General features: G+C 37.4%; 1 protein-coding gene across 4 annotated transcripts in view; it reads left to right on the plus strand.

The window, feature by feature from the left end:
- Nucleotides 1-13,127, plus strand: part of Ankef1 (ankyrin repeat and EF-hand domain containing 1) — a 42,596-nt gene that overhangs the window by 10,778 nt on the left and 18,691 nt on the right. For 3 of the 4 annotated variants that reach the window (XR_008214895.1, XM_052723279.1, XM_052723281.1), the window contains 7 exons: nt 402-601; nt 1,541-1,690; nt 2,338-2,461; nt 5,106-5,928; nt 7,109-7,335; nt 11,838-11,998; nt 12,889-13,026. Coding sequence is in view for 3 of the 4 variants with exons in the window: in XM_052723279.1 (XP_052579239.1) it covers nt 402-601; nt 1,541-1,690; nt 2,338-2,461; nt 5,106-5,928; nt 7,109-7,335; nt 11,838-11,998; nt 12,889-13,026 (1,823 nt within the window). In the remaining variant the exon portion in view is untranslated. Of the gene's footprint in view, nt 1-401; nt 619-1,540; nt 1,691-2,337; nt 2,462-5,105; nt 5,929-7,108; nt 7,336-11,837; nt 11,999-12,888; nt 13,027-13,127 lie in introns of those variants that run through there. The other variant, XM_052723282.1, reaches the window with a different exon arrangement.

Raw genomic sequence — 13,127 nt, forward strand, 5'->3', positions numbered from 1 at the left:
CTTCCCTAGCTCAAGTCCTGTAAGATTTAGTTGTAAATATTTTCTAACCTTGTCAAAGACACATCTTATGGACTTTTAAATTCTCCTACATTTTTGCCAGATTCAAATATATATAGATTTTTAATAATTTTTTTCCTTTTAAGATTTTAATTTAATTTAATTACAATGTTTCTCCTTTCCCCTTTCTCCCTCCAAACCCTCCCTTCTACCATTTCCCCACTCTCCTTCAAACTTATGGCCTCTTTTTTCATTCATTAGTTATTAGTGTATGCATATGTATAAGTATATTACTAAATAAAACCTGTGGAGTCCATATAATGTCACGTGTATGTATTATGTGTTCAGGACTAGCCATTTGGCACTGGACAAGGAATTCTCATTGTGGAACTGTTTTTCTATAGGTGTTTTGTTTTACTGCATTTTACCCACAAAGCGGCATTATCGCTGTGCACTGATTGCCTTGGATCATGGTGCAGATGTCAACAACGTCACCTACGAAGGAAAGCCAGTATTCCTCAGAGCTTGTGAAGAAGCACATGATGTGAAGGATATATGCCTGACATTTTTGGAGAAAGGAGCCAATCCTAATGCTATCAACTCAGTATGACTATCCCTGTGGTTAATATTTCTTTATTCTACTATATTACACAGTCAAGTGGTTGGGTTTGTTGTTGAAGGGAGTTGTTTCTTTTATTTTGTTTTGCACTTAATCATGGTAAAATTGGGGCCCATCATGGTGGTGCATGTTTTTAGTTCTAGCACTTGAGAGGCAGAGGCAGGCAGACCTCAACTTGGTCTACACATACTAGACCAGCCAGGGCTACACAGGGAGACCCTATGTCAGAACAAAACAAATAGGGAAAAAGGCAGGGATGGTTTCGGTGGGGGAGACATGGTAAAATTGTCCTGTTAGCTTGTTCATGTCTATACAAAGTGCTGAAGATGATACACTTCATTGTCTTTACGTCCCTGCCATTCTATACTTTATTCGCTAATTGTGTTGGTAAATTGGTCCTAAGCATTCATATTGTTAAAATATCTTTATAGCAAATAGAAAGGGTATCATTGGCACCCGATAAAATGTATCTCCATAAAAAGAAAACTCTGTTGCCTCTCATATACATATCTTGATTCCTCTCCTGAGCTGGCTAATTTGGGGTTTTCAGGTTTTGTAATTATCATTTCCAGACATTCAGAAATAGATTTTTTTTCTCATTAGAACACAAATGCTGCCTAATTTTAACATGCTGTCCACCCTCTTCATTTTTTACTCTTCTTTCTATATAGAAATATGCTTTGATTGCATGACATTCTTACTGGGGTATGCAGAGCAACCTTGACTCTAGCTTTAAAATTCCATTTCATATAGTCATACACAGTACTGACTGAATTCTTCCTCCTTTTTAGGTGCAAACAATAAAAATGTAGACCATTAAATGTCTTAGCATAAAACCAAGATCCAGTGAATTCAATCCATGTTTGTATTGACCATGGTTCATGCATCAAAATAAAAATAGCATTTCATCTCTTTCATGTCCAGTCCACAGGGCGTACGGCTTTGATGGAAGCATCAAGAGAAGGGGTGGTGGACATAGTTCGAGGCATATTGGAAAGAGGAGGTGAAGTGAATACATTTGACAATGATAGACACCATGCTGCTCATTTTGCTGCCAAAGGAGGCTTTTTTGATGTAATAATTGCTATTTGCTTTAAATTTGACTGTTAAAGACTTCTTTCTTTTCTCTCTCCTTCATGTAGGTTACACTAAGACAGGCATTTTTTTCTAAGTTTATTACATTGTTTTATCTTGATTTTTCCAAATGTAAAACTTTAACTCTGACCACGTATCCTAGCTCTTTACAGTTTTATGCATTTGCTAACTTGTCTATATATATATATATATATATATATATATATATATATATATATATATATATATATTTGCTAACTTATTCACTGAATATTACCAGTAATATTTTTCTATGTAGTTGACTATCACACTTAACACACCTGCCACCTAGAACAATGCTGTGTTATGCCTCTGATAGCTACTGGTACCTGGCTGTTTCTGTCATCTGCAACAAGGCAGCTTGACAGACCTTTTTGCAATGATGAAAACCTTCTATACTTCAGCAGCTCATTAGCCCATAGGTGGCTTTTAAGCACTTTAAATGTGTCTAAGAAGCTAAAGAATTGAACTTTAAAAATTCATTTCAGTTTGAATTTTCAACAGCCACATGTGGTAATAGACAATAGATTGGATAGCACAGGTCTAGCTGCCAATCTTCTTGTAGTAAATGAGCATTCCTATTTTTCCACTCCCTGTTTATTTTGCAGATATTGAAGCTTCTCTTTGCCTACAATGGAGACATGGGGTTGATTGGAATGAATGGGAACACACCACTTCATTATGCTGCTATGGGTGGCTTTGCGGATTGCTGTAAATATATAGCTCAGCGAGGTAAAACTGTCTGATAGCTCATAAATGACTAGAGAATTCAGACCTATCAATTATTATCTACTTAATTTTCAGTCACCAATCCTCACCCAACATAGGATAAAAATGGAATTTTTTCTCATTGAATTATGAATCTAGTAATAAGAGGAATTAAAACCTAAATCCAAAGGTGTTTGATTTTCATGGATTAACTAAATACTAAAATGCTTAAAATTGATTAATATTCTTATTTTAAGAGTCTCAAAATCAATCTCAAGAAGGAAAAACATTGAAAACAATTTTATTTTTTCTGAAATTTCAATTATTTTATGTTTTAAATGCATGTCAAATTAAAATAACATGTCTGAGTAATTTGTAGTTATAATGGAAATACTTTCTGGGAAACAAAATAAAATGAAAAATTTATGGACTATTTTCAGTATAAACAACACTTAACATAGATTTTTCTCAAAGCTAGGGAACAAGTTATCTAGTACACACTATGCTTTAGAAAATTCCTTACCATGAAATACTAACTAGTTAGTTGAACAACACAGATGCACTTTTTATTAGTTACCCACTAGTTGAGTGTACATCTAAAGCTTAATTTCAGTGGAGATACATTTGCACTTTGTTGAATTTTATGTTTCTTCTAGTTTATGAAAAATAGAAAAAAATTCATACAACTGTATAATAAAAGTGTTTTCTTTTTCTGTCCTCTACAAAGAAATTTCAGAACCATTTATATATATAAAATATATATTTTTATTTTATATATATAACTAATAGTATAATTGACCTGGTTTTACTTTTATAAGCCCATGTTTCTCCCAATAATAAACTGTTTTAACAACTAAAAAAACTATGTCATATGCAGTTCTTGCCCAGTAAGCTAATTAGTCTTATTTTAAACCTGCCACTATCAGCATTTTATTCTGACATTTCATTTTTAACAATGCAGATTTCTAAACATTAGTATGCTTTCAAGGATGAGTGATCTTAATCATCTTTAATGTGTTGAACAATATCTTACTGGGACAAATGTCACCATGTACTCCACCAATAATGTATCCTAGGATAAAATACTGGGATGCAGCCCTGAAAAGCAAAGAGCCAAAGTTTCATTTACGAATGAGTGCCTGACCCAGTGATGGAAGAAAACAATCCATCTTCCTGGATGAATCCTAAGATGCATTCCTAAAACAAATTTTTGAAAATGCTCTGAGATCTGTAGAGTGTTTGGAAGTATCATCAAACAAGATCACACCTGTCTTTTAACCACCAAAAGGTTTTCTAACTAGGAGGGCAAGCTAAGGTGGGTTTAAAATCTCCAAACCCTCAGTTCCAGGGGAAACCTGAAGGAACTAGCTTGAGAAGTATTGTGAGTTTAGAATCCCAGACAAAGCAAAATAGTCAAGCAAAAACAGCAGCATGTCTACAGCACTACCATGCTACAGAATTCTCCCTGGGACTGTCCTGGCCACTTTCCCAGTAAACGACTGTTCTCAAAACTGACCACTGTAAAACTTTCAAAGCTACCATTGTCACTTACCCCTCCAAGGATTTTTATTACTATTAAGTTTGTTAGCTTTAGTATAAATACACATTTTTAACAATTCTAGTAAAGAATTAACTGAAAACCATTGCGGATATTATTCTTTTTTCCTTTCCTGTTTTGGGGGGAGAAGGTTGCTTAGATTTCTAGGTACCTTCTCTCTTCTCCCCAACTCATAAGAGAAGAAGACTGCCTTGAACCCTGAGGTCTGACAAGGCTAGCATATTTGGCATCTCTTTTTGCTAAGAAATAAAGAGTCTCATTCCCATACAGCCATCTGTATGCTTTTATTATGTCATGTTGGCAAAACAGCTGCCTAGCCTGCCTCTAGATTAAAAAACCAGAAAGAGCGTCTTCATGGATTGACTTATTTATATAATGGGTTTTTAATATCTCAAGACATATTACAGACTTCTTGGTAGCATTAAGCAGTTCCCTGACATAGTTAGACATGTTCAGACTTCTTAATTTTTTATCTTATTATTTTAAGCAAGGTAAATAATGAATTTTAATATTTATCTTGTATACAAACACAAGTCTGGAATACTCAACTTTGATTAAACAAATTAGTTCTTCATCTGTTAAGGTTGTTCACATGATTTACCACAAAACAGTAAATTAGAATAAATTACCTTCACTTAATGGAGAAAATGTGAAATATTGTTTGAGCTTGTAAAATATTTTGTATTAAAAAAAGAAGAAGGCATCTGCTGTAGTCTGAATTGATGGAGTCCTATGCAAGCTGTGTGGATCCAGAATCTTTTTATTGAATTCCAGGGCAACCTCCCTTTGTTATTAGCATCATCTCCCCAGCAAATACCCCATTTGATATCTGTTTCAAACATCTACATTTTATCTAAGTTACTATCTACAGGGATACAGACGAGCAGATACATACTGTAAACTTGTCTCTCAGAATTCACTCAAGTTCACTCTCAGGAAAATAAATTGCTGTTTCTTTTGGTAATTACAATGGCTAAATATGTTCTTTATATATCAGTTTTAAGGGCAAACCTCTGACTACACGAACTCAAGAAAATAGTTGGGAGTGTGGTTTTGTGGGGCCAAGAAGGTAACTTTGGCACGTTCTTAACAGTGATGCTTCTTTTTTAGGATGTGACCTGAAATGGAAAAATTTGGAACATAAAACACCCCGAGCTGTGGCGAAAGACGGAGGCTTCAAAGCCGCAGGCAAGGAAATACGTCGAGCAGAGCGGACTGCGGCTAAACTCGCTAAGCCTGGAGCTAAAAATCCTAACCCACTCTGGGCCCTCAGGCTGCACGACTGGTCCGTGGAGCATGAGGCTTTCCTTCGGGAATCCTTTGCCTTCGTGGACAGGGGCGATGGTGTAGTCAGCAAAGACGACTTCGTGGTGACCCTGGAGGAGAGGCAAGAGTTTGCCACCTCTGAGCAGCTGTTTACCGTTGCTCAAATGCATGAAAAAAGCCGGGACAGCGGGGTCAACATTAACGAGTTCTTTAAGGGAACCAAATACTTAGGCAAGTCTTACGTCTTGGGATCTTTCGGGCCTAAGAAAAAGAGAAAGGGTTTGGGCAAAAAGCCAAAGAAAGGCAAGTTTGTTCTACCTCTCCCGATATGCACCATCCCGGAGATCGCCTTTCCGCGACGGCCAGACGGGGGCCCGCCCTACTACATGATCGAGACCTACCAGAATGTCACCGACTGCAGCAGGTTTAACCGGGACCACCCCCCTGAACACCCCATCCAGGACGATTCGGAGTGGTACATTGATGATCCGGGGAGGGCCTTCACAAATATTAATTTTATCACCAAGGCAGGAGATCTTGCCTCTCTGAAAAAGGCCTTCGAGGCAGGAATACCTGTGGATATGAAGGATACTTCTTACAAGACCCCACTCATGACAGCGTGTGCCAGTGGCAACATGGATGTGGTCAAGTTTCTTCTTGAAAAGGGGTATGCTTTAAGGTTTGGGGTTTTGATATTTCCCCCACCCACTGCAGTGGATAGCCAAAATTGAGGATGCAGGCAAGGGGGTGGGTCACATGGGATCGTGGATGCACAAAGACAGTAGTAGCCCACCAAGAAGACCACAGAGAAAAGCAAACTTTTCATTCTGGGTTGGAAATGTCTCCTAGTTGACATCGTTTGCTTCTTGCTAGGGATGGGACAACTCAGCCTTAGGGCCATACCTAAGATGAGATGGTGTGGGGTCATATTTTAATCTTCCTCTTCTTTTATGGAAAGCATATACAAGTAAAACAACTGGCACAATGATAAAAGACATCAGGACAGTGACAGAGGATATCCTTACCTCTCCATTTCCCACCATCTGCAGACAGGAACGACCGCCTTGCTTCATTTATAAAGATCTTTATCTCGTGTTCTTTTCATTTATCTCTTTAAACGAAAAACCATTTCTGGGTTTAATTGGTGCTTCTGCCTCAGTTGTGTAACTGGAAGCAAGTTTCTGAACACTTGTATGCCTCCATTTCCCCAACTATGCAACCAGCTCTAAAAGGACGAGCTCTGAACTCACTGATGATTCAATGAGTTAAAATATGATAAGAGCATTCTCTTATCAGCACAATTATTGCAAATCCAGGAGAAGACATTTAATGCTATCATAGTGTTTCATGTCAAAGATACTCATTTGCATATTATCACACGACCGAGTAACTAAATAACTTTGGGGAGTGAAGTTCTAATGAGGGTGAAAATTTTAAATAATACATCATAGTGCTTAGATTTTAAAATAATGAACATTCATTTAAACTTCAGAACATGTAGAGAAAGTAGACACAAAGTGAACTAATGTAAATTTTATCTTTTTGCTCCAACTTTATTTTCACTGAAATAGATTTAGAATTTTCCTTGATTTTAACCTTTGCAAAAACCAGCACCTAAGTAACTTTTTAAGCCAAACATATATATAAACAAAAGAAGTTAAGGCTACCAAATGATGTAAAACCAAAGCATTTGGGAGCATATGAAAACAAAATTTGCACAGTTGTTTTCTTTCCTCAGACTTCTTCCAATTGATAGCTTAATAACATTCTTTACTTTGACTTTTTAGGTTCCAATGTTTGGGATAGCCGAAATTCTTAATTAGTGTATCTGTCTTATTATTATACAGGGCGAATGTTAATGCAACAGATAATTTTCTGTGGACTCCACTTCATTTCGCATGCCATGCTGGCCAGCAAGACATTGTTGAACTTCTTGTTAAATCTGGGGCTGTAATAGATGCAATGTCAATCAACAACTCCACTCCTTTAAGTAGAGCCATTGAGAGCTGTAGACTGGACACAGTAAAATACCTACTTGATATTGGCGCCAAATTCCAGCTTGAAAATAGAAAAGGTATGAATTTGTATTATTGATGTCTGGGGAAAGATGGGGAATTGATTTTAAATTCCAAATCCTGTTGATTTTGTTCTTGTAGAAACACAGCCTTTGTTAAATGTTAGGGAAGCATGTCTGAAACCTATCACTCTTCAAATCACTGGTTTAAAGGCTAAGCTCCTTACGTTTGCAGTCTATGTGGACTGATTTTTTTTTCCCCAACTTTCCTGGAACTCACTCTGTAGCCCAGGCTGGCCTCGACCTCACAGAGATCCACCTGGCTCTGCCTCCCGAGTACTGGGATTAAAGGCATGCACCACTACCCGCCTGGCTCTGATATTTTTTTAAAGTAAAGTTACAAAAAAAAAGCTGGTTAATAAAATGGAAGGAACTAAGAACTATAAACCCAAAGTTCTTTTTACTCATTAAGTTCAAATGACAGAAAATTTTTTGATTACATTGCAGTAAATACTTTTTTTTCTAATCTTTGGTGTATGCTTTAATTGGATGGTTACTAAAGGATACTTTAGTTACAATGCATATTGACTAAAAATAAAGAAATATATTGATAATCCATGTGTTTAAACATATATAATATAAAATTATTGCATTTGTATATACACAAACTAAACTTAGAATACCATTATTTTCATTTCCAGTGCATTTAAAAGATTATCTCTGATGGCAAAACTAAGTAAAACAAATTTAGAATATTTGAGGCTCCTTATAGTTTTGTTTTTAAACTTCTTTGAAATTATGATAATTTTTAAAAAGTAATTTTTCCTGCCTTTGCCTACCTCTAAACTCTCTCATCTACTCCCTTCACCTTCTTCTCTTTCAAATTCATGACCAAATTCATGACCTCTTTTTCTTTAATTGTCATTAAACACAAGCACATTCCTAAACAAATAAATACAACTTGCTCAGTGTTTTTAATGTTACTTGTATGTATGCCTTCAGGGCTGACCATTTGGTATTGGATAGCCTGGGGAAGACTGTTTCTCTTCGTTTTACATATCAACCACAGATTTCCCTGTCCTCCCTCCTCCCACCTCCCAGCCTTCCCCCCCACAACACACCCCCCATTCCCACCTCCTCTAAGGCAAGGTCTCCCCTGGGGAGTTAGCAGAACCTGGTACATTCAGTTGAGGCAGGTTCAATCCCCTCCTCCCTGCACTAAGGCTGAGCAAAGTGTCTCAGCATAGGCACTAGGTTCCAAAAAGCCAGCTCATGCACTAAGGACAGGTCCCAGTCTCACTGCCTGGGGGCCCCCTAAACAGTTCAAAATAAACAACTGTTTCACTTATCCAGAGGGCCTAGTCCAGTTCCATGGGGGCTCCTCAGCTATTGGTTCGTAGTTCATGTGTTTCCACTAGTTTGGCTAGTTGTCTCTGTACTTTTTCCAATCATAGTCTCGATATCTCTTGCTCATATGATCCCTCCTCTGTCTCATCGATTGGGCTCCTGGAACTCCACCTGGGGTTTGGCCATGGATCTCTGCATCTGCTTCCTTCAGTTACTGGATGAGGGTTCTATCATGACAGTTAGGGTGTTCAGCCATCTGATCACCAGAGTAGGTCAGCTCGGGCACCCTCTCAACCATTGCCAGTAGTCTATAGTGGAGTCATCTTTGTGGATTCCTGGGGACCTCTCTAGCACTCTGATTCTTCCTATTCCCATGGTGTCTTCATTTATTGCGGTATCTATTTCCTTGTTCTCCCATTCTGTTCCTGATCCAGCTAGGACCTCCCACTCCTCTAAGTTCTCTTTCCCCTGACCCTTGCCCTCCATTACCTCCCTCCTCACCCCTAGTTTGCTCATGTAGATTTCATCCATTTCTCCATTGCTGGGCAATCCTTGTGTCTTTCCTAGGGTCCTCTTTACTAGCTAGCCTCCCTGGAGCTGTGAGTTGCAGTCTGGTTATCCTTTACTTTACATCTAGTATCCACTTATGAGTGAGTAGATACCGTGTTTGTCTTTCTGAGTCTGGGTTATCTCACTCAGTATGATATTTTCTAGTTCCATCCATTTGCCTGCAAACCTCATGGTGTCATTGTTTTTCTCTGCTGAGTAGTATTCCATTGTGTATATGTACCACATTTTCTTTATCCATTCTTCAGTTGAAGGGCATCTTGGTTGTTTCAGGTTCTGGCTATTACAAATAATTCTGCTATGAGCATAATTGAGCATGTGTCCCTGTGGTATGATTGAGCATTCCTTGGGTATATGCCCAAGAGTGGTATAGCTGGGTCTTGAGGGAGATTGATTCCCAATTTTCTGAGAAAACGCCAGACTGATTTCCAAAGTGACTTACCAGTTTGCATTCCCACCAACAGTGTAGGAGTGTTCCCCTTGTTCCACATCCTCTCCAACATAAGCTGTCTTCAGTGTTTTTGATCTTAGCCATTCTGACGGGTGTAAGATGGTATTTCAGAGTCATTTTGATTTGCATTTCCCTGATGACTAAGAATGTTGAGCAATTTCTTAAATGTCTTTCAGCCATTTGAGCTTCTTCTGTTGAGAATTCTCTGTTTAGCTCTATAGCCCATTTTTTAATTGGACTGTTAGGTATTTTGATGTCTAGTTTCTTAAGTTCTTAATATATTCTGGATATCAGCCCTCTGTCAAATGTGGGGTTAGTGAAGATCTTTTCCCATTCTGTATGCTGTTGTTTTTGTCTTTTGACCATGTCCTTTGCCCTACAAAAGCTTCTCAGTTTCAAGAGGTCCCATTTATTAATTGTTGCTCTCAGTGCCTATGCTACTGGTGTTATATTTAGGAAGTGGTCTCCTGTGCCAATGCATTCACGACTACTTCCTACTTTCCCTTCTATCAAGTTCAGTGCAACTGGATTTATGTTGAGGTCTTTGATCCACTTGGACTTGAGTTTTGTGCATGGCAACAGATATGAATCTATTTGCGATCTTCTGTGTGTTAACATCCAGTTATGCCAGCACCATTTGTTGAAGATGCTTTCTTTTATCCATGGTACAGTTTTGGCTTCTTTGTCAAAAATCATATGTTCATAGGTGTGTGGATCAATGTCAGGGTCTTCAGTTCAATTCCCATTGGTCCATGTGTTGGTTTTTATGCCAGTACCAAGCTGTTTTTATTACTATAGCTCTATAGTAGAGCTTGAGGTCAGGGATCATGATGCCTTCAGAGGTTGCTTTATTATACAGGATTCTTTTAGTTATCCTAGGTTTTTTGTTTTTCCGTATAAAGTTAAGTATTCTTTCCAGGTCTGTGAAGAATTGTGTTGGGATTTTGATGGGGATTGCATTGAATCTGTAGATTGCTTTTGGTAAGATTGCCAGTTTTAATGTATTAATCCTACCTCTCCATGAGCATGGGAGATTTTACCATTTTCTGACATCTTCTTCAATTTCTTCAGGGACTTAAAGTTCTTGTCATACAGGTCCTTTGCTTGCTTTGTTAGAGTTACCCCAAGGTATTTTATATCATTTGTGGCTATTGTAAAGGGTAATGTTTCTCTGATTTCTTTCTCAGCCCGTTTGTCACTTGTATATAGGTGGGCTACTGATTTTTTTTAGTTAATCTTGTATCCTGCCACATTACCAAAGGTGTTTATCAGCTGTAAGAGTTCCTTGGTCGAATTTTCCAGGTCACTTATGTGTACTATCATGTCATCTGCAAATAGTGAAAGTTTGACTTCTTCCTTTCCAATTTGTATCCCCTTGATGTCCTTTTGTTGTCTTATTGCTCTAGCTAGAACTTCAAGTACTATATTGAATAAATATGGGGAGAGCGGACAGCCTTTTCTTGTTCCTGATTTTAGTGGAATCACTTTGAGTTTCTCTCCATTTGCTTTAATGTTGGCTGTTGTCATGTTAGTTTTTAACACAGACCATTTTACAGGTCACTGCTAAAGCCTTTGTTTCATAAAACCTGGCCAGCTAGAGAGTGTAAACATTGATAGTCTCTTAAAATTGGACAAATCCCTGACTTGAGGCAGGCCTTCCTAGCTCTAGGACACACGTGGTCTAAAGCTGTTTGGAGGTGCCTTTTTCTTAATTGGAATTGCCTTGGGTTCTGTCAGACAGCATACTTCAAGTTATCTTGGATCACAGGTAGTATTGTACCAGCCTTGCCTGGTGATGTTAAAGGTAAAATAATACCTGTCTAGAGTACTTTTGAGTACCAGCTTCCCAGAATATTTGGAATTTACCTCCTTGAAAAAGATGATTAAAAGAAAAATGCTATCACAAAAAATGTTTTTTTGGAGATGGAAGGGACAGCAAACTTTAATATTCAAAATGTAATTTAACATTTCTCACTCACATTTTAAAATATGTTGTTAAAAGATTTAAGAAAGAAATTGTGCTAGTAAATGGCTCTTGATATTACTGGGATTTTATAGTGAGATCCTCTCTGGAGAATATCTATTATGCTTTGTGAATTCACACTGCTGTATGCTAACATGCTGATTTTCTTTTCTACATGGTTTATCATTAAATTGGTTTATTGTAACTTTCAATTTATGTTTATGTGTGAAACAGGACATGCTGCCATGGATGTTGCAAAGGCATATGCTGATTATAGAATAATTGATATGATAAAAGAAAAGACAGATAACCTGCCTAAACCATTAGATAATCAAAAAATGAAAGGCAAGCTTCCTAAACTGAAGACTGAAGGCATGGACATTAAGAAAGAAGAGGTAAAACAAAAAGAGACTGACTATCAAATATTAATGGGAAGTCCTTAAACTCTTGGGGTGGCAGTGGCACTCTGTTATGCTGTTGTATAACAACAAAGGAAAATAGCATGCTATATACAACTTAGGTAATAATTATAAAGATATATCTAGCAAGAAATTATTACTGAAGACTCTACAAAGTGTTCATTGTAAACAGAATCCATACAACATACAAATGATTCAGTCAAATGATTAGAATATTGAAAAGAAAACTGATACTGCATTTGTATCTACATGGTTCCAACGTCTACAGATATGGTGGGATGACCAAACATAGGAGGAGAGGACAATGAAGACATTGCTGTTAGTAAGGATGTCCTAAGTGCATTTCCAAGCTGGAAGGTTCTTTGGGGGAGCAGATGGTTCACTGAATTCCTTGTAAGGGAGAGAAAAGTCAATGAAAGTCAAGAAATAAAAGCCCTAATGTCATTACATGGAAAGGCTGGGGAATATAGAAAGTAGGAAATGATCTGGGTAAAGGAACCTTGGCAGAGGGGACAGAGTTCTAGTCATGGGCTAATCATAGTGACATGGTCTCCACCAACTGCAACTCCTACCATATGCACCATTATCATTTTAGTAGGAGTCCATCCTATGAATAGCCATAGATCAGGGATATATATCTTGAAAACTCATGTTATTTGTCCCTGTTAAAATTAATTAAGTGAAGACTAGCACTACAAGCGAATCATCTCTCCACATTCATAGTTATAGTATTAATGACATTTTATCTTATCTCAAATTAACATTTTCTTTCTTTCCTAACTTCAAAGTAAAGTGTAGACATAAAAGGATATTAATGAATGTTGATTTTAGCAATTTGTACTTTAAAAAAAACCACTTTTTTCCAGGAAACACTATCATCAATTTATGCTATACCAACAATAACAGAGGAAAAGAAAGTACACAAGGAAAATGTGGTTTACCTCAATTCACTGATTACCAGTGGTTACACTAAGAAGATTGATATCACATTTGTCCCACATAGGGTAAGTGTTTTTGTGAACACTTCTATAACATAGCAGAGTTCATAATGTCATTTTTCACATGCTGACTCTATAGATCATCTGAACAAATGCCCACATTCTTT

The sequence above is a fragment of the Peromyscus californicus genome, unplaced genomic scaffold (genome assembly GCF_007827085.1).
Source record: "Peromyscus californicus insignis strain IS unplaced genomic scaffold, ASM782708v3 Scaffold_7__1_contigs__length_154581171, whole genome shotgun sequence".
NCBI classification, from domain to species: Eukaryota; Metazoa; Chordata; class Mammalia; order Rodentia; family Cricetidae; genus Peromyscus; species Peromyscus californicus.